The 18701-nt window shown below is 41.4% G+C and overlaps 1 protein-coding gene across 3 annotated transcripts in view; it reads left to right on the forward strand.

Moving 5' to 3' along the window:
* The window catches only part of MTMR1 (myotubularin related protein 1), a 78859-nt gene that overhangs the window by 51341 nt on the left and 8817 nt on the right, over positions 1 to 18701 (forward strand). For all 3 annotated transcript variants that reach the window (XM_081124976.1, XM_081124974.1, XM_081124975.1), the window contains 4 exons: positions 2459 to 2644; positions 5007 to 5213; positions 10172 to 10264; positions 16608 to 16721. In XM_081124976.1, coding sequence (XP_080981102.1) covers positions 2459 to 2644; positions 5007 to 5213; positions 10172 to 10264; positions 16608 to 16721 — 600 coding nt within the window. The remainder of the gene's footprint in view (positions 1 to 2458; positions 2645 to 5006; positions 5214 to 10171; positions 10265 to 16607; positions 16722 to 18701) is intronic.

The following is an 18701-nucleotide window of genomic DNA, read 5'->3' on the forward strand; positions in this document are numbered from 1 at the left end:
TACATGCTGTCCTTGAGCGCCATGTGCCAGACCTCTGTCATCCAATATCATCCACATGTCTGTGACTTCATATTGATATACACAGCTCAGACCTCTCTTCTGAGCTCCATACCTGTGTATCCTGTGGCCTGCAGACCTCTCCACTTGAATTTCTCACAGGCATTTTGTGCTCACTATACTCAAAGTCAAATGCTGTTTCTTCTCCAATAGTCTATATCCCAGTTAATGATACCACTATCTCTCAGGTTACCCAGTCCAGAATTATAGGCATCACTGTCACCTCCTGTGCTACCCAGTTCCATTGTCCCAATCAACCACCATGTCCTGCCCCTTAAATATATCAAATCAGGTGCATGCCTCTGCCCTGCTACTTCCATCATTATTCCTTCAGCCAGATCACCGCCAGTCTCTGAGCTGGTCTACCTGCACAAGGTCCCACCCTCCTCCAGTCCCTTCTGTCCCTATGTAGCCAGTGATAATTGTACAGTGCAAGTCTGATCCAGGACCTGACCACTCTGGATTCCTCTCACCACTGCTCTAGTGTTCTCTGCTGAACTTCTTGCCTGCCTCTTGGGGAGCCATATATTCGCCCATCTCTGGTCATCTAAACATGATGGCCCCTCTACTTTGTGTGGTTTTGGCCTTCCTCCCTACAGCAAAGTTTTCCTGATTTGTGTTCTCTTCTCAGTGTAGATGTCTCTTCCACCCACCCTGGCAGCCTCATTCTCTCCTACAGCAAAGCACTTGCTCCCTGTTCTGCACATGCCCCTCTCCTCACCCACTTATCCCATTAGATTTTGAGGCCTTGAGGACTATGGTCTACACTTGTTCATAATTTTTACTCCAGTATTTAGCTCAGGGCCGAGCATTAGTACCCACTGGGTAAATGGTTGCAGACTAAATGATGAGTGTAGTCTTTGGGTTCACAGATGCATTTATTGCTTTTACTGATATAAAATTCACATAACATCAAATTTGCCATTTCAATCATTTCAAAGTTTTACACTTCAGTGACTTCCAGTATATTCACAATGCTGTGCAACAGTGACCACTATCTAATTCTAGAATGCTCTCATAGCTCCAAATGGGGACCCTGTGCCCATTGGCAGTCACTGCCCATTCTCCGCACTCCCCCTCCCCCAAGCCCCCGACAATCACTTTACTGACAATAATTTACTTTCTATATAGATTTCCTTGTTTTGGACATTGCATATAAGTGGGATCATACAATATATAGTCTTTCACACCTGGCATCTTTAACTTAGAATATAATATTTTCAAGGTTCATTCATGTTGTAGCATGGAATAGTACTTAATTCCTTTGTATAGCTGAAAAATATTCCATTATATAGTTAGACCACAATTTGTTTATCCCTTCATCCATTGATGGACATCTGGGTTGTTTCCACCTTTTGGCTATTGTGAATAGTGCCGATATGATCATTCATGTACAAGTTTGTGTTTGAATACCTGTTTTCAATTCTGTGGGACTAGAATTGCTGTCATACGGTAATTCCATACTTAACTTTTTGAGGAACCACCAAGATTTTTTTCCAGACTGCGTAATTTTAATTCCCACCAGTAATGTATTAGGGTTTCAATTTCTTTATATTCTCATCACAGACATGTTTTGAATGTTGATCTCTACAAAATATAAGCTGGACCATATTTTGTTATGAGATTACCAAGGAGTGAACTATATCCCCCCTTTTTTGCTACATTTGAATTTTAGTTTACTAAAATTGTTTAAATAAATCTCATTGTTAGGGATTTACAGACTATTTTATTATACAGAAATTTTGTGGTAGTACAACTTTTTGTGTTCAGATAGATGGCACTAACATAACTTTTTAAACCTAATTTGCTTGAGTAAGATCCATTTCTTAATGGTTTAAAAACTGATGATGGATTGTTATAGGTGAATTGTGTCTCCATTTAAAAAAAAATGTCGAAGTCCTAACCCCTGGTACCTGTGAATGTGACCTTGTTTTGAAATAGGGTCTTTGCAAATGTAATCAAGTTATGAGGTAATATTGGATTAGGGTGGGCCCTGATCCAGTCTGACTGGTGTACTTAAGAGAAGAGCCACAGACACAAGGAAAAAGCCACGTGATGATGAGGCAGAGATTGGAGTAATGTGTCTATAAACTAGGAACATCTGGGACCACTAGAAGCTGGAAGAGGCAAAGGAAGATCCTCCCCAAGAGGGAGTGTGACCCTGCCAATATCTTGATTTTGGACTTCCTGCCTCCAGCACTGTGAGAAAAGACATTTCTATTGTTCTAAGCCACTCAGTTTGTGGTGCTTCGTTCCAGGGGCCAAAGGAAACTCATATGAAAGATGTAGGAAGTTTATAATAGATGAGTTTGTTGCTTCTTTCAGTGGTCTCTATTTGATAATACTAGAGGACAGAAAAGTTAACTCAGATGAAATGATGTCTTTCTTTTGTCTTTCACAGGCAAAGGGTGGAGGATATGAAAGTGAAAGTGCTTACCCAAATGCGGAACTTGTGTTCTTAGAGATCCACAACATTCATGTGATGAGAGAGTCACTACGTAAATTAAAAGAGATAGTGTACCCTTCGATTGATGAGACACGGTGGCTATCCAACGTGGATGGGACGCATTGGCTGGAGTATATAAGGGTAAAGAGGGCCAGTCCCTTACATGCTTTCTGGATAAGATTTCTTTGTGTTGATGCCATAAATCTGTATCCAAGTGGTTTCTCAACATTGCAAATAAGCACAACTTTGCTGTGTATTTGGGCTTCCTTAGTTTCCATGGGAAGCATCCAGACTTTGATCTTCTTTGTGGGGGGCTTTTGTGATATAATAAAAAGGGATAGTGCTTGTCTCACATCAGGTCTTTTAAGTACTTTCTGGCCATTTTGATAAATGACCCTATTTACTGCTATAGTATTTTTTAGTATAAGTTTTTTTCCCCCACAATGCTAATGTTTTCTAGTGATTTTCAATTCATTCCATACCTTTTTTTTGGTCCTTTTTTGGTTGTTCAAAATATTACAGATATCTCTTTTTCTCCCCATTGACCCCTTCCACCCCGCTCCACCCTCTTCCCCAGTCTCTCACCACACCATTGTTTGTGTCCTTGGGTTGTGCATATATGCATATAAATTCTTTGGTTAATCTCTCCCCCACCACCCACCCACTGCCCTCCTTCCCCCTGAGATTCGTCAGTCTGATCTCCGCTTCCATGTCATTGAATCTATTCTGTTCATCAGTTTATTAAGTTCTTTAGATTCCACATATAAGTGAGATCATGTGATGTTTGTCTTTCTCTGCCTGGCTTGTTTTGCTTAGCATAATACTCTCCAGGTCCATCCATACTGTCCCAAAGGGTACAAGATCCTTTTTCTTTACTTCATAGTATTCCATGGTGTAAATGTCCCACAGCTTTTTTTATCCATTCATCTACTGATGGGCACTTGGGCTGTTTCCAGGTCTTTGGAGAAGTGTCTATTCAGGCACTTTGCCCATTTTTTAATTGAATTTTTTGTCTTCTTCTTGTTAAGTTGTATGAGTTCTTTGTACACTTTGGAAATTAACCCCTTATCAGATACATCCTTGGCAAATATATTCTCCCAAACCGTGGGTTTCCTTTGTATTTTGAGGCTGATTTCTTTTGCTGTGCAGAAGCTTTTTAATTTGATGTAGTCCCATTTGTTTATTTTTTCCTTTGTTTCTCTTGCCCTAGGAGATGTATCAGTGAAAATTCCACTACATGGGATTTCTGAGACTTTACTGCCTATGTTTTCTTCCAGGAATTTTATGGTTTTGCGACTTATATTTAAGCCTTTTATCCATTTTGAGTTTATTTTTGTGCATGGTATAAGTTGGTAGTCTAATTTCATTCTTTTGCATGTAGTTGTCCAGTTTTCCCAGCACCATTTATTGAAGAGGTTGTCTTTACTCCATTGTATGCTCTTGCCTCCTTTGTCAAATATTAACTGACCATAGTGGCATGGGTCTATTTTTGGGGTCTCTGTTCTGTTCCATTGATCTATATGTCTGTTGTTGTACCAATACCAGGCTGTTTTGATTACAGTGACTTTGTAGTACAGTTTGATATCCAGTAAATGATGGCTCCCACTCTGTTCTTTCTCAAGATGGCTGCTGGTATTTGGGCTCTTTTTTGGTTCCATATAAATTTTCGGAATATTTTTTCTAGATCTGTGAAATGTGCTGATGGTATTTTAATAGGAATTGCATTGAATCTATAAATTGCTTTGAGTATTGTGGACATTTTAATGATATTAATTCTTCCAATCCATGAACATGGTATATTCTTCCACTTGTTTATATCTTCCTCTATTTCTTTTTTACGTGTCCTGTAGTTTTCCAATTATAGGTCTTTTACATCCTTGGTTAAGTTTATTCCCAGGTATCTTATTTTTTTAGTTGCAATGGTAAATGGTATTTTTTTTTTTTAGTTTCTCTTTCTGAGACTTCATTGTTGCTGTATAAAAATGTCATTGACTTCTGGATGTTAATTTTGTATCCAGCTACTTTGCTGAATTTATTTATCAAATTTAGTAGTACTTTGGTGGAGTCTTTAGGGTTTTCTATGTACAGTATCATGTCTTCTGCAAATAAAGACAGTTTTACTTCCTCCTTTCCAATTTGAATACCTCTTATGTTTTCTTACTGCCTGATGGATGTGGCAAGGACTTCCAGTACTATTTTGAATGGTGAAAGTGGACATCCCTGTTTTGTTCCTGTTTTTAAGGGAAATGGTTTTAGTTTTTGACCATTGAGTATGATGTTGACTGTAGATTTGTAGTATACGGCCTTTATTATGTTGATGTATGCTCCATCTATTCCCACTTTGCTCAGAGTTTTTATCAAAAATGGGTGCTGGATTTTTGTCAAATGCTCATTCCATTCTTGTTTGGTTTATTGACCTGAACTTCCAGTGTTCTCCTCATAATTATTTTTGCTATAATAGAAATTAAATGTTGCTTGGTCTAATGTGCCTTCTTTTCTGAAGATGCTTCTTGCCGGGGCAGTGAGAATTGCTGATAAAATAGAATCTGGGAAAACCTCAGTGGTGGTACATTGCAGCGACGGTTGGGACCGAACAGCCCAGCTTACATCTCTGGCTATGCTGATGTTGGATAGTTATTACCGCACCATTAAAGGATTTGAGACTCTCATAGAAAAGGAATGGATAAGTTTTGGACATAGATTTGCACTGGTAAGTTGAGATAAGTGCATGCTTTGACTGCTTTGCTCTATCATATGCATGCATGTGTATATCACTGAACATGTATACACACACATGCACATGTGCACAGGCTTTCTGCTCTTATCAGGACCCTCAGCACTGTATATTTCTGGTAAGGCATTCTTTTTTTTTTTTCAAATGTAGGTATGACTTTTTAAAATAAAAGTTGAGGTAAAATTCATATAACATAGAATTAACCATTTAAAGTATAGAGTTCAGGCCCTGGCCATTGCAGGTCAGTGGTTAGAGTGTCGGCCTGTACACCGAAAGGTCACGGGTTCGATTCCTGGTCAAAGACACATACCTGGATTGCATGTCCGATCCCCCAGCCCTGGTTGGGGTGACCGGCGTGCTTGCAGGAGGCAACCAGTAGATGTGCCTCTCTCACATCAGTGTCTCCCCTCTCCTCCTCTCCCCTTCTCTCCCTCTCTCCCTCATCCTTCTACTCTCTCTAAAAATCAATTGAAAAAATATCCTTGGATGAAGATTAACAAAAAATATATAAAAATTAAAAAAATAAAGATTAGAGTTCAGTGGCATTTAGTATATTCACAATGTTATACAATCACCACCTCTATCTAGTTTCAAAACATTTTCATCACCCTAAAAGGAAACCCTGTACTCATTTAGCAGTCACTCCCATTCCTCCCTCCCCCAGATCCTGACAACCACTAACCTGCTTTCTTCCTCAATGAATTGCTTATTCTAGGTACCTGATATAAGTGGAATTATACAGTATTTGTCTTTCTGTGACTGGCTTGTTTCACTAAACATAATGTTTTCAAGCTTCATCCATGTTATAGCATATATCAATGTAATTCTTTTTTTTTAATGTCATGGATTTTATTTATTTTTTAATCCTCACCCAAGGACATGTTTTACTGATTTTAGAGAGGGTGGGAGGAGAGAGAAAGAGAGAGAAACACTGATGTGAGAGAGAAACATCAATCTGTTGCCTCCCATATGCACCCCCACTGAGGATCAAACCCACAACCTAGGTATGTGCCCTCACTGGTAATCGAACCTGCAATCTTTAGGTGCATGGAATGACGCTCCAACCAACTGAGCTACACCAGCCAGGGCAATTTTAATTCTTTTTCATGGCTGAATAGTACTCCATTGTATGTGTATACCACATTTTGCATATTCATCTGTTGATATGCACTTGGATTGTTGGCTATTGTGAATAACACTGCTGTGAACATTGGTATAAAAGTTTTTACTATACAAAAATTATCACAGACTGGGTGGCTTAAACAACAGAAGTTTCTTTCATAGTTGTGCAGGCCAGAAGTCCAATATCAAGATTGTGACAAGGTCAGGTTTCTCCTGAGGCCTCTCACCTTAGTTTGTAGATGTCTACCTTCTCGCTATGTCTTTACATGATCTTTCCACTGGGTGTATCTGTCCAAGTTTCTTCTTATAAGGACACAAGTCAGACTGAATTAGGGCCCACCTTAATGGCCTCATTTAAACTTAATCATCTCTTTAAATGACCTCTTTAAAGACCTTATCTCCAAATATAGTCACATTCTGAGATTAGTGGTGCTTAGGACATTAACATACAAAATGGGGAGGGGGTTGCGGCACAACCCAGCTCATAACAGACTGCTTTCACTTTTGGGTATATCTAGGAGTGGGATTGCTGGGTCATCTGGTAGGGCATTCTTGGGCTGCCTTTTTTTTTTTTTTAAGTCCAAATGGCAACTAATTCTTGGCCTGCTCAGGCTGTTGAACTGTTGGGAATTCTGCCTGAACCTTGTGTTGAATTGGAATATTACCAGAACCCCATTCAAACTCGCTTGTGGAAAGCAGAAGGATGAACAATTCAAGGAATTAAGTAGCTCCAGCCTTGAGGGTGCTGAGTATACTCACTGTGCATGCACTCTCAGGGAAAAGAGGGAAGGGAAGTTCCATAGCATCCCTTTGGGAGCTGTTGTCAGATCCTTGGACACATGCCTTCACTCTCTGCACCTTGATTTCCCTTCTTTGAAATGGAGTGTCATGGGGTGAGAATAAGTTTATATGTATCAAGTGTTTAGGGCAGTGCTTGGCCCATGCTGTGTGGGTAAGTTTTAGCTCCTGTTATTATTTTAAACATTATCACAAACTCCTTTGTTGCTTCTTCCTCCAGCAAAAGCTGTTATTTGCACTCACTATCACTTTATCTCCTTCTGGTCTGTCTTTAACCCACTTCAGCCAGAGTTCCTCCACACAACACCCCCTCCTCGAAACTGCTGTTGTCACAGTCATCAATGACAGCCACTCTGCCAAGTCCTTCTATTTAGCCTGAGTATTTGATGCTGTTGCTTCTTCCCTTCCTCTGGCAATGCTTTTTCACTTGGCTTCTAGGTCTCTCTAAATTTTTGAATTTCCTCCTACCTTCCAGTCCTCCCTCTCTCCCCAACCTCTTAATTTTGGGGTTCCCCAGTGTTTATTCATTGGATCATTTATCTTCTGTGTGCTTAATCTCTTAGTGACCTCGGCCAGTCCCGTGACTTTAAACACATGTATTTCAAATCTTTCCTCTCATCATTGCCACTGATGCCCCTTTAATTCAGGCCTGGCCATCTCCCTTGGGACTATTGTGGCAGTCTCTTAACTAGCCTCTCTGTTGACTATACCCTTCCAATTCAGTGTCCTCACTGCAGCCAGACGGAGCTTTCCAAGAAGCAGATCTGATTCTGCCACTCCCCAACATGAATCCCTCAGAGCCTTCCCATAGCCTATGGGATTGTGGGCAAACTCCACAGCACAACATTCGTGGCACTTAGTGATCTGGCCCTAGTTCACCTTTCCAGCCTCATTTTGCCTCCCTTCCTGTGCCTCATCCTCTGAGCTTCAGCTGTATCCAGCTAATAATGGCACCCCTGGTGCCCCTACTGCTTCTGATATATTATCTCCATGGCCAGCCAGGAAGCAGGCATCTTCCTGTCCTTCAAGGTTTATCTCAAGTGAGACCTCCTCCATTACTGACTTGTGTGACTTTCTTTCCCCATTCCCTTATCTACCCCATCTTAATATGGCTACTTGCTCCTTTGTGGCCCCACCATACCCCTTGGAACACTTTACTGCCCTTCTTATTTATAGGTCTTTCTCCTATGACTAGACCATAAATTAATTATTCATCAAGCACAGGTACCGTGTCTCATTTGTCTTTGTACCCCAGGTGCCTAGCCAAAGGCCTGGACTCTACTAGATACCATGAAAATGCCTGAAATACTGAGGGCCAGGCAAGATGTGTTACAAACATGATAGGAGTTTTAATGTCTATTAAAAGAAAGAATGAATCCTAAATTGTGAACTGTCAGTGTGAAACTGTTCCCTAGGTGCCGTAAGTACTGAAGAGCAGATTCTATGAATTATTTTATAAAGGGGAAGTACAGAAATAAGGCAATGGAAGCAGCTGCTATGGAAAACAGTTTACAGTTCTTCAAAAAATTAAAAATTGAATTACCATATGATACAGAAATTCTGCTTTTGGGTATATACCCAAAAGAAATGAAAGCAGAAGGGCCATGTTCATAGCAACAGTATTCACAATAGCCCAAATGTGGAAACAACCCAAGAGTCCATCAGCAAATAAACTGATAAACAAATATGATCTATCTATACATATTATTCAGTCATAAAAAGGAAGGACGTTTTGATACATGCTACAATATGGATGAACCTTGAGGACATTTTACTAAGTGAAATAAGCTAGACACAAAAGGACAAATAGTGTGTGATTCTACTTATATGAGGTCCCTAGAGCTTACAAATGTATAGAAAGTTGAGTGGTGGTTGCCAGGGGCTGGAAGAGGGGGAATAGGGAGCTGTTCAATGGGGGCAGAGTTTCAGTTTGGGAAGATTAAAGAGTTCTGGAGATGGATGTGGTGATGGCTGCACAACAATGTGAGTATACTTAATACTACTAAACTGTACACTTAAAATGGTTAAGTTGGTTAAAATATTTCACCACAATTAAAAATTTTTAAAAAGAAGGCAATACAATGTTGCTCTGAGGTGTTGACATTGTCTTGGTCATTTCCTTGTTTTTATGTCTTTCCTGGTGGCAATTTCATAGACCCAGTATTTCTCACTCTTAATGACTGGTGGTTGTGTTGTATCTTCACAATGTATTTTCTTTCTCTTCCTTTTGCTTAGTTTATTTGAATCATCAGATTACTTGAAGCTTCTCTTAGAATGCTCACTTTTGATCTGTTTAACTTATTTTCAATGTTTTTTATTCAGTCCTATTTATGTGTTTGAAATTATCTTTTACTCTTAGTATGAATCTGTCACTATCTTCTAAAATATCAAAAGGCATGAAAGGGAATTCTAGTTATCAACTATATCTCAAAACTGGAAAAAATAAATACAACATTGGACTCCCTAGAGCAAGGACTCTACGCATTACCATTTCAAGAGTGAGATTTTGGGGTTCTCCGAGTCGTAGAATTGATTAATATTTGTATACTGTTAATTATTATTTTTATTTTCAGATATCCCTACATTTCTGAACAATGGAAAAAACCACATTTTTTTCACTTGTGGAGAAAATGGCAGTCATAATGTGCTTTATGAGCTGCTAATTGGTAGTCCCATATTGACACTGTGCACTTGGTGTGGTGGCTAGGGTTGACCCCATCATTTGGACTGAAAAATGATGGCTGTTTGCTTATAACTCTTGATCCCAGCTATATGAAAGAAACATTATAAAATAATCAACATGTAAAAATATAATACACTGGAATTTTGTTTCCTAAGACTAACGAAAGTCAGTTCAATTCAGTAAACATTTTTGAGTGCCTATTATGTGCCAGAATTCTGTTAGGCCTTGGGACATATGAGCGAGACATGATTCTTGTCACCAGGTAATTTAAAGTGACTTTTGAGAGGACTGTGGCATACGTTAAAGCATTTAACCTTTTGTTTCTTTACAGCGAGTGGGCCATGGCAATGACAATCATGCAGATGCTGACCGGTCACCAATATTTCTTCAGTTTATTGATTGTGTTTGGCAAATGACGAGACAGGTGAGATATTTCAAATATATTTCTGACCTATATAGTCTCATTCAAACATACCTTAAAGTTGAAGAATAGATAAACTTTCATGTTCATTTAAAATGAAGATGTGTGTATGGATGTAAAATATGATCCCTTCTTTATTTAATTCATTTTTATTCTAATTCACTTAGAAATATAAGCAGAAGGAACAAACTTCTCATCAAAAGTTATTTTTTTGTGTGTAAGTGGTTTTTGTCAGTCATCCTGTCCCCCAGCCTAGCAAACCAAGGCCTTACTCCTCAGCCATTCTGCCTCTCTTGCTCCCTTTCTGTCAGTGCAAGGAAATACAGACTCCTGCTGGACCTGAAATGTAAAATCCCAACACATTAAAGATGGGGATGAGACTGAAGGCCAGCAAAGGGGATTTGACTAGGGAATCCAGGAGTCTCCACACCCTGCCCCCCCACAGCCCCTCTAACCCCAAAGTCACCGAGGGAAATGGCTATCTAAGAACCAATGGCAGATAGAAAGGTGCAGAGTATTTTGTCATCTCTTGGTGCTTAGGGCCCTGTAAGTAAGAAGGCTATACATGGACTACCCTTCCCTAAGCCAGTTGGGCCTGGAGGACTTTAGTTCAAAGCAGACCTTGAGGTATGTGCTATTTTTCCCCTCATCTCTAACATCCAAACCTGAGTTTGGGGACTTATCATCATGATGGGAGATTGTGCCACGGAAATGGACCTAGAATCAGAGAGAGAGAGCCAGAGCCAGACAAAGAAAGAAAGAGACACAGGGAGTGACAGAGGATGGCAGAGGAGGGGTGGTGGCAGGCAGGGCAGAGAGAAGGTGATAAAGGGGGCATTGATGCACAGAGAATGGGACAGAGGGAAGCAGAGAGGCATAAAAAGACAGGGGCAGAGAGAGACAGGAACAGAGAAAGAGAGGGACAGGGAGAGATAGAGAGGCAGGAAGAGAGAGGGGCAGGGAGAAAGAGTGGTCAAAGAGAGGGGTGCACACAGAGAGTGACCAAAAGAGGCAGAGAGAGGAGCAGAGAGAGCGTCACAGGCTGAGAAGGAGGGGAGCAGAGAGAGGCAGAAAGAGGTAGAGAAAGGGGGCAGAGAGGGCATCAGAGATATACAGAGAGGCAGAGAGGGGAAGAGGGGCAGAGAGGCAGAGATGGAGGCAGAAAGGTGCAGAAGGAGGCATTGGGGGAGGCAGAGGGGGTGGCAGAGTGGCGTAGGAGAGAGGGTGGCAGAGAGGTGGATAGGAGAGAGGGTGGTAGAGAGGGAGGGTAGGAGAGAAGTGTGATAGAGGAATGTAGAGAAGAGGAGGTAGGGAGGAGAGGTCAAGAGAGAGAAGAGGACATGAGAAGAGTAGGGAGAGAGAGGGAGGCAGAGAGCAGCAGAGAGAAAGGGGCAAAGAGAGGGGAAGAGAGGTAGAGAGTAGTAGAGGCAGAGGGGCAGGGAGGGGTAGAGAGAGAGAGGGGCAGGGAGATTCAGAGGGACAGAGAGAGGCAGAGAGAGAGCCACCGGGAGAGATAGGGGCAGAGATAGGCAGAGAAAAAGGGCAAAGGGGCAGAGACAGGGGTGCAGGGAGGCAAGGAGGAAGGCAGGGCGGACAAAAGGAGGCAGAGAGGGGTAGAGATAGTGCACAGAGAGGTAGATAGAGGAGTAGAACGGGGTAGAGAGAGGTGCATAGGGGAGCAGAGAGAGAGGGGCCAGAGGGGGGAGATGAGATAGAGGCAGAGGGGATAGAAAAAGGTAGAGAAGAGGGGGAGGGGTAGAGAGAGGGCAGAGAGGGCATCAGAAATATACAGAGAGAGGCAGAGAGGGAAAGGGGCAGAGAGGCAGAGATGGGGGCAGAGAGGTGAAGAAGGAGGCAGTGGGAGAGGCAGAGAAGGGGGCAGAAAGAGGTGGGGGGGCAGAAAAAGGCAGAGAGAGAGAAGGGCAGAATAGGCAGAGAGAGGAGGCCAGGGAAAGAGAGGAAGGGGCAGAGAGGGAGGGCAAAGAGACTGGGCAGGGAGGCAGAGAGGGGGTGCCAGAGAGGGGAGATGAGAGAGGGGAGCAGAAAGATTCAGTGAGGGGGGCAGGGAAGCAGTGGAGGGACAGAAAGGGAAGGCAAATAGAGGGGGCAGGGAGACAGAGGGGAGCAGAAAGGCAGAGTGGGATAGGAAAGGGTGCAGAGAAGAGTGTAGGAAAGAGAGGAGGTGAGAAAGAAGGCGCAGAAAGGGGGCAGGAGAGAGAAGGGGACACAAGAGAAGATGGCAAAGAGAGCGGGCACAGAAAGAGGGCACAGAGAGAAGACAGCAGAGAGGAGAGGCTGAGAGGCCAGCAGAGAGAGAGGGAAGCAGATCGGGGCAGGGAGATAGGGGGAGAGCGAGAAGGGAGAGGTAGTCAGAGGGGGGGGGCAGGGTTAGAGAAAGAGAGGCTGAGGTAGGTAGAGAGGTGAGGAGAACCTTGGAGAAGGGGAGAGGCAAGGAGAGATGGGAAGAGGGGGAGGCTGAGGATTGTTTCCTAGGCCAGTACTGCTCAAACTTACGGGAGCACAGAAACCCTATGGAGATTTTATGGTTTTATTTATTTATTTATTTGTTTTTAGACAGAGAGAAAGAGAGAGGGATAGAGAGATAGAAATATCACATGGATGATAGAGAAATATCATCTATTGGCTGCCTCCTGCATGCCCCCTACTATGGAACAAGTCCGTAACCCCAGCATGTGTCCTGACCTCTATGGTTCCTAGGTCAGTGCTCAACCACTGAGCCACACCAGGTGGGCCCCCTCCCCTAGAATTTTAGTAAAATATAGATTCTGATTGTGGGTCTGGGGTGGAGCCTGAGAGTCTGCGTTTTTAACAAGCACCCAGTTCGTGGTGCAGGTCCACAGATCACACTTGGGGTAGCCAGAATCTAGAGAGGATAGACTTACCTTCACAAATAAGGAAAAAGGGGGCAACCAAAGTAAATTCCCAGCATCCTTGGGCCTCCCTGAGAACTCACTCTTACTTTTAGACTGGGGAGCTGATTGTACTCAACAGTCATCTGAGTGCCAGGTCACAGCTGACTGAAAGCAGCCAATTAGAAGGTTGTTGGAGTAAAAGGTGATCTCCCAGGTAGGCACCCTGGTATGAGTGATAGGTAACAGCAAACATATACTCAAAAGGCTGGCCAGAAGTCTCACTGTTTTGTGTGCCATGTACTTTTTGCTGTTCATATTGATGCCAAGCCAGTAAAAAATTAAATGATGCTTACATTCAGGTTAAGACAGGAAAATATGGAGTCCGTCCTAGAAAAATTGCATAAAAATGTCAAACACAAAAAATAATTCTGATGCTTCTGAAGGGATAAGCACCATTTTGTGGATGTGAAGTAGCTCATTCCTTCCAAATATCTACGTAAATGTGCGTGTGTTATTAACATCTTCAATCTGACTACCACTAGTCATGTTGATTAGTGCCTATTTTCATTTCTGATCTGTATCATTTTTGTACTGTTTGTTTTAAGAAAGAAAATAAGGGGTTTGGATTAGAAAATTTCAGATGACTTTTACAACTCTAAGACTGTCTATGAAATGTGTATAATTATTTTAAAATGATAATTGGTTAGTGCATTAGACGTAGAAACGTGGATGTGTTAATATAACAAGATTAACTTATTTTTAGGTTGTCTATTGCTAAATCAAGTAAACTGCTAAATCAGTGTAAAGTTGTTAGAAATCTCAGGATAAAATGAACTAGTCTCTGTGTACAAATTTATATAAAAGGAACTAAGGGAAAAAGTAATTGAGGGACTCTTTAGAAAAGAGCCTCAAAGACGTTTTAAAACAGCCATAATTCAACAGACTCTGGTTTTGGATAGGTTTAATAAGTTGTTATTTTTGTCCCTCAAGAGGGGCAGAATTTTATTATGGATTTCTGTGGAGTGTTTGAAACCATACTTTTTAGGTAAATGGCATAGTTTCCAGGAGAAGAGGCCAAAACAAACTATGAATCACAGAGACTTCACGTTTCATTTGTATTCCTCTACCTACTGCTGCTTACTCTAATGAAATGTGTTCTGAGTTGAGAATTTAATGCCACAATGCTCTTTGAATGTGAATAGCAGCTGAGGTGAGTAGATGGAGCCCTTGTGTTCCAGTGTCTTTAGTGCTGATGGGCTTGGGTTAAATGCCACCCCACCCTCACCTTCCATACTGGTGCCCAGTAGGCCAGAATAAGACTCAGTCAGTGGTGCTAGAATGCACCCAACTGAGCTTTCAGATCCAGAATGCAGGCTTAGGAATGAAGATTCATACAACTTCAAAAATATTTCAATAAAAGCCTTGCTGTCCTCTTAGTAAACATATATTTTTAAACATTTGTAAAGGAAATATAGATTTTTTTTCATTCTTATTCTTGATTTAATAAAGCTTCAGCATACACAAATGTTGTATATTTGCTTAAAATGAATAAATTTCATGTTTCCAATAATTTATGAATAGGGCATAACTAAGATGCATAGAAAAAGACTGGGAAAGTGGACACAATATACTTGACCTTTTAAAAGCCACTTGGAATGTGAGGCCGTTGTCGGAGTTGTAAGGGCAACCTTAAAGGCTCTGAGAGAAGATTAACCAATAGCTATCTTTAACATTTCAACCAGATTTAGTAGATTTAGTTCATCACTGATTTTAGTTAATCTGAGAACAAGAATGCTAAAAGGAACAACCACCACAGCTAGTTTCCAGAGGCTTCTGAAGAAGTGGTATTCTGATGGGGCTTGTTAGAACAGAGTTATATGTTTCTATAAGAGCAATCTTTAAGATGGAGAGAGAAGCTGACTTTAATCCAAGGTAGCTGAGCAGAATTTGTTAAATTGGATAATGTAATATCCTGGTGAGGAAAATAATTTCAGTTGGAGTTTGGACAGTCCTGGATTGGCCATTGTTTCTCATTGAGAAGCTTATCTCTGTTTTAATAAAATAATAAATCTAAGCTAAAAAATAAACTTGTCTATCAGTGACCCTGGTTGTCATTCTAAAGATGATAGGTCTAGTCATGATAGTGTGGGAACATCACTCTGATTGGGGAATAGGTCTTTAAAGTAAACTGACAAATAAAAACATGCTGGATAGTTCTATTTGGTTTTGCTCTAATTGGCTTTGTTTCATTCAGTGGATGATTAATATTTTACTATGTTTTAAAATTAGAATTCTGGCACAGGGTAGGACCCTAGTACATGCCTACAACAAGGATCATTATTATCATTCTAGATTGTCTCCTTCCTCATGGCTACTAAATGCCAGCTACTGGCTAGAACCTCCTGGCAGCAGAACAGTCTTAGAATTCTCCAGAACCCCATTAAGAATTAGCTAAAACAACAGTTCAGATGATCATGTGATTTTTTTCCTTATTCTGTTAATATGGTGAATTTCACTAATTGATTTTTTTGCAACATTATTGATTTTCAAATGTTAAGCAGCCTTTCCTTCCTGAGATCAACCCCACTTGGTCATGTATTGGTAGCCTTTTTCTGTATTGCCAGGTTCAATTTGCTTATATATTGGTAAGTATCTGGGGGTGTATGTTCATGGAGTTGTCTCTGTGGGAAGGTTTTAAATTATGACTTGTTTCTTTAATAGATACAGACTTTCTATTTTTCCTTGAGTCACTTCTGGTATATACTGTGACTGCAATTCCCCAGTTGCCCCCCCCTCCCATTCTCCATGGCCCAGAATGTGCCTCCAGGCAGAAAGCTGGGACAATAGTAGGGCTTGCCTCCTTGTTTCCTTTCTCTTGGGGAATAGTCCCATGCTGTCTGTTGCCAATTTCCGGAAACAGCTGTTTCATATATTTTGTCCAGCTTTCTAGTTGTTTCTGGCAGAAGGGTGAGTGTGGGCTTTATTCTACCATCATTATCATCATGATGAGAAATAGGAGCTCCATAAGCTTTTATTTTTTTTGGATTTTTTTCTTGAGTTTTAGAGAGAGAGGAAGGGAAAGGGGGGAAGAGAATCATTAATGTGAGAGGGCAACATTGATTGGCTGCCTCCTGCATGCCCCCTACCCTGGATCAAGCCGTCAGCCCAGGAATGTGCCCTAACTGGGAATTGAACCAGCAACCCCTTGGTGCACAGGAAGACGCCCAACCAACTGAACCACACTGGCCAGGGCTCCATAAGAATTTTTAGGAATGAAGGTTACGATTTTTGTTGCTCTGGTTCAACCAGATCTATAAGCATGAACTTGAAACTGTAGATAGTTTTGTGGACTCCATCTTCCTTTTAATCTTTGACTGTATTCCAAGTTGCAGTTCAACTGTCTTTTCACAAAAATATTGGTACCACTCTGTCTTAGACATTGAACTTTAACCTTATTTCTCTCTTCATTTAAGTTTCCTTCAGCATTTGAATTTAATGAGCTATTCTTGATTACAATCTTGGATCACCTTTATAGCTGTCTCTTTGGGACTTTCTTGTGCAACTGTGAACAGCAGCGATTCAAAGAGGTAAGTGTGTTATATCTTATCCAGTGCTTTCCCAGTTGCACAGTTGCCTTTCCCATTAAGTGCCACTGTAGAAGGGGGACGGAGTGGAAAGGGGACTTGGGTCTAGCTCTGCTGCTGTCTGTAAATGGAGGGGTTGGCACTAGATGCCATCTGGATTCATCAGCCCCAGCAGAGGTGTCTAATCTTCCAGGTTATCTAAAACAAGCCCCTTACCTTCTGGGGGCTGGGGGCTGGGATACAGCAAGCCCACTGCTCTCTGAGGTCTATAGGATCAATACAAGATTCTGGACTCCCTAAACTCCAAGCTCATGTACTTTCCACAGCACCGACTCCAAAATAATATGATTTTGCTTATCATTTTCTGTGCTTTTGGGCAGAAGGGTACTTGGAGACCTAGGAAAATGAAGTCTGTATATTAGCCCCAAATCTCCCTTTGGGTAGCAAGCTAAACTTTCTTTTCCATCAAGCTGGTAAAGCAGCAGGCAGATACCAAGCCTCTCAGAGTTACATCTCACCTCTTCTTCCTTTTCTCCTCACTTTGGGATAAAAGAAAGAAATGATCAAAAGTGAGGAAGTGTTGGGAAAAGGCAGCTTAAAGAGTATCTTCTGGGTAATATAGAAGAGGACTATCATCTGCAGGCAAAATATATTAGAACATTATGGAATTTAGGAGGAAACAGTAGGTCACTAGCACTCACTTCTTTTTCTCAGCAGCCTCCTCACTGTTGAACACTTCCTCATTCCATGCTGCTCCCCTCAAAGTCTCCCCCAGCTCACTAGCCTCTCCCGCCCCAGTCTCTCCCTTTTAAACCATCTTCTATTCCACTGGAGTGACCTGGGCTCAGTCCTGGGTCTTCTTCTCACCCCAAACTCTATTCTTTCTCTAGGTGACTTCATCTGTCTCAGGGCTCTAAATGCCACCCTGCTACTCCCCAGCTGTTTTGCATCCCTAGGAAATGGCACCTCTTCCCATTGAGATGCTGAGACCAAATACAGAGGCCATCTTCAATTCCTCTTTCACCCTCCCCACAGCTGCCATATCCAGTCCATCAACGAGTATTGCTGACCCTGTCCCCCAAATATGTTCTTAATCTGGCCACTTCTCACTTCTTTACAACTACAAGTCTAGTTCAAGCTACACCATCTCACATCTGGACTAAAGCAGCTACCCAGGAACGGCCTTTGCTCCTTCTATTTCTGATCTCCAGCAGTCCACTCTAAACATAGCAACCAGGGCAGCATTCCCAAACATTAGTCCCACCATATGCCTCTTTCCTGCCTGAAACCTCCCCGTAGCTTGCCACTGCGATCAGGATAAAATCCATATTCCTGTGGGCCCAGTATGATGGAGCTGTTTGATAAAAAGAAAAAAAAAAATTAGAGAGTGAATTTTATGGTATGCAACTTATATCCCAATAAAGTCATTTTTAAAAAATCAGCAACAGAAGAATGAAGTTCATATGTAGAATTTAAACCCTATGTCCTTACCTTTTTTTGCCAAAATGTACTCTTTAAAAAAATATACAGCTCTTTTGAGATACAAATTCACCCTTTAAAAGTGTACAGTTCAGTGGTTTTTAGTATGTTGAGTGTGCAACCATTGCCATCTTTCATAAAATTTTCATTACCCTCAAAAGATACCCTATACCCATTAGTAATCACTTCCCATCAGTGTGTAGTAAGGGTCCAATTTCATTCTTTTGCATGTAGTTATCTAGTTGTCCCATCACCATTTGTTGAAAAGACCATCATCTTTCCCCCATTTTCTTGGCACTTTTATTGAAAATCAGTTGACTGTAAATGTGAGGGTTTGTTTCTGTACTGTTTTCTATTCCATTGCATGCCACCATTCTATGCCACCACCACCTGTATTATTATACCTTTGTTGTAAGTTTTGAAATTGGGAAGTATGAGACCTCCAAATTGGTTCTTCAAAATTGTTTTGGCTATTCGGGGTCCCTTGCTGGTGTTTCTCTTATA

Source organism: Miniopterus schreibersii (assembly GCF_964146895.1).
Source record: "Miniopterus schreibersii genome assembly, chromosome: X".
NCBI classification, from domain to species: Eukaryota; Metazoa; Chordata; class Mammalia; order Chiroptera; family Miniopteridae; genus Miniopterus; species Miniopterus schreibersii.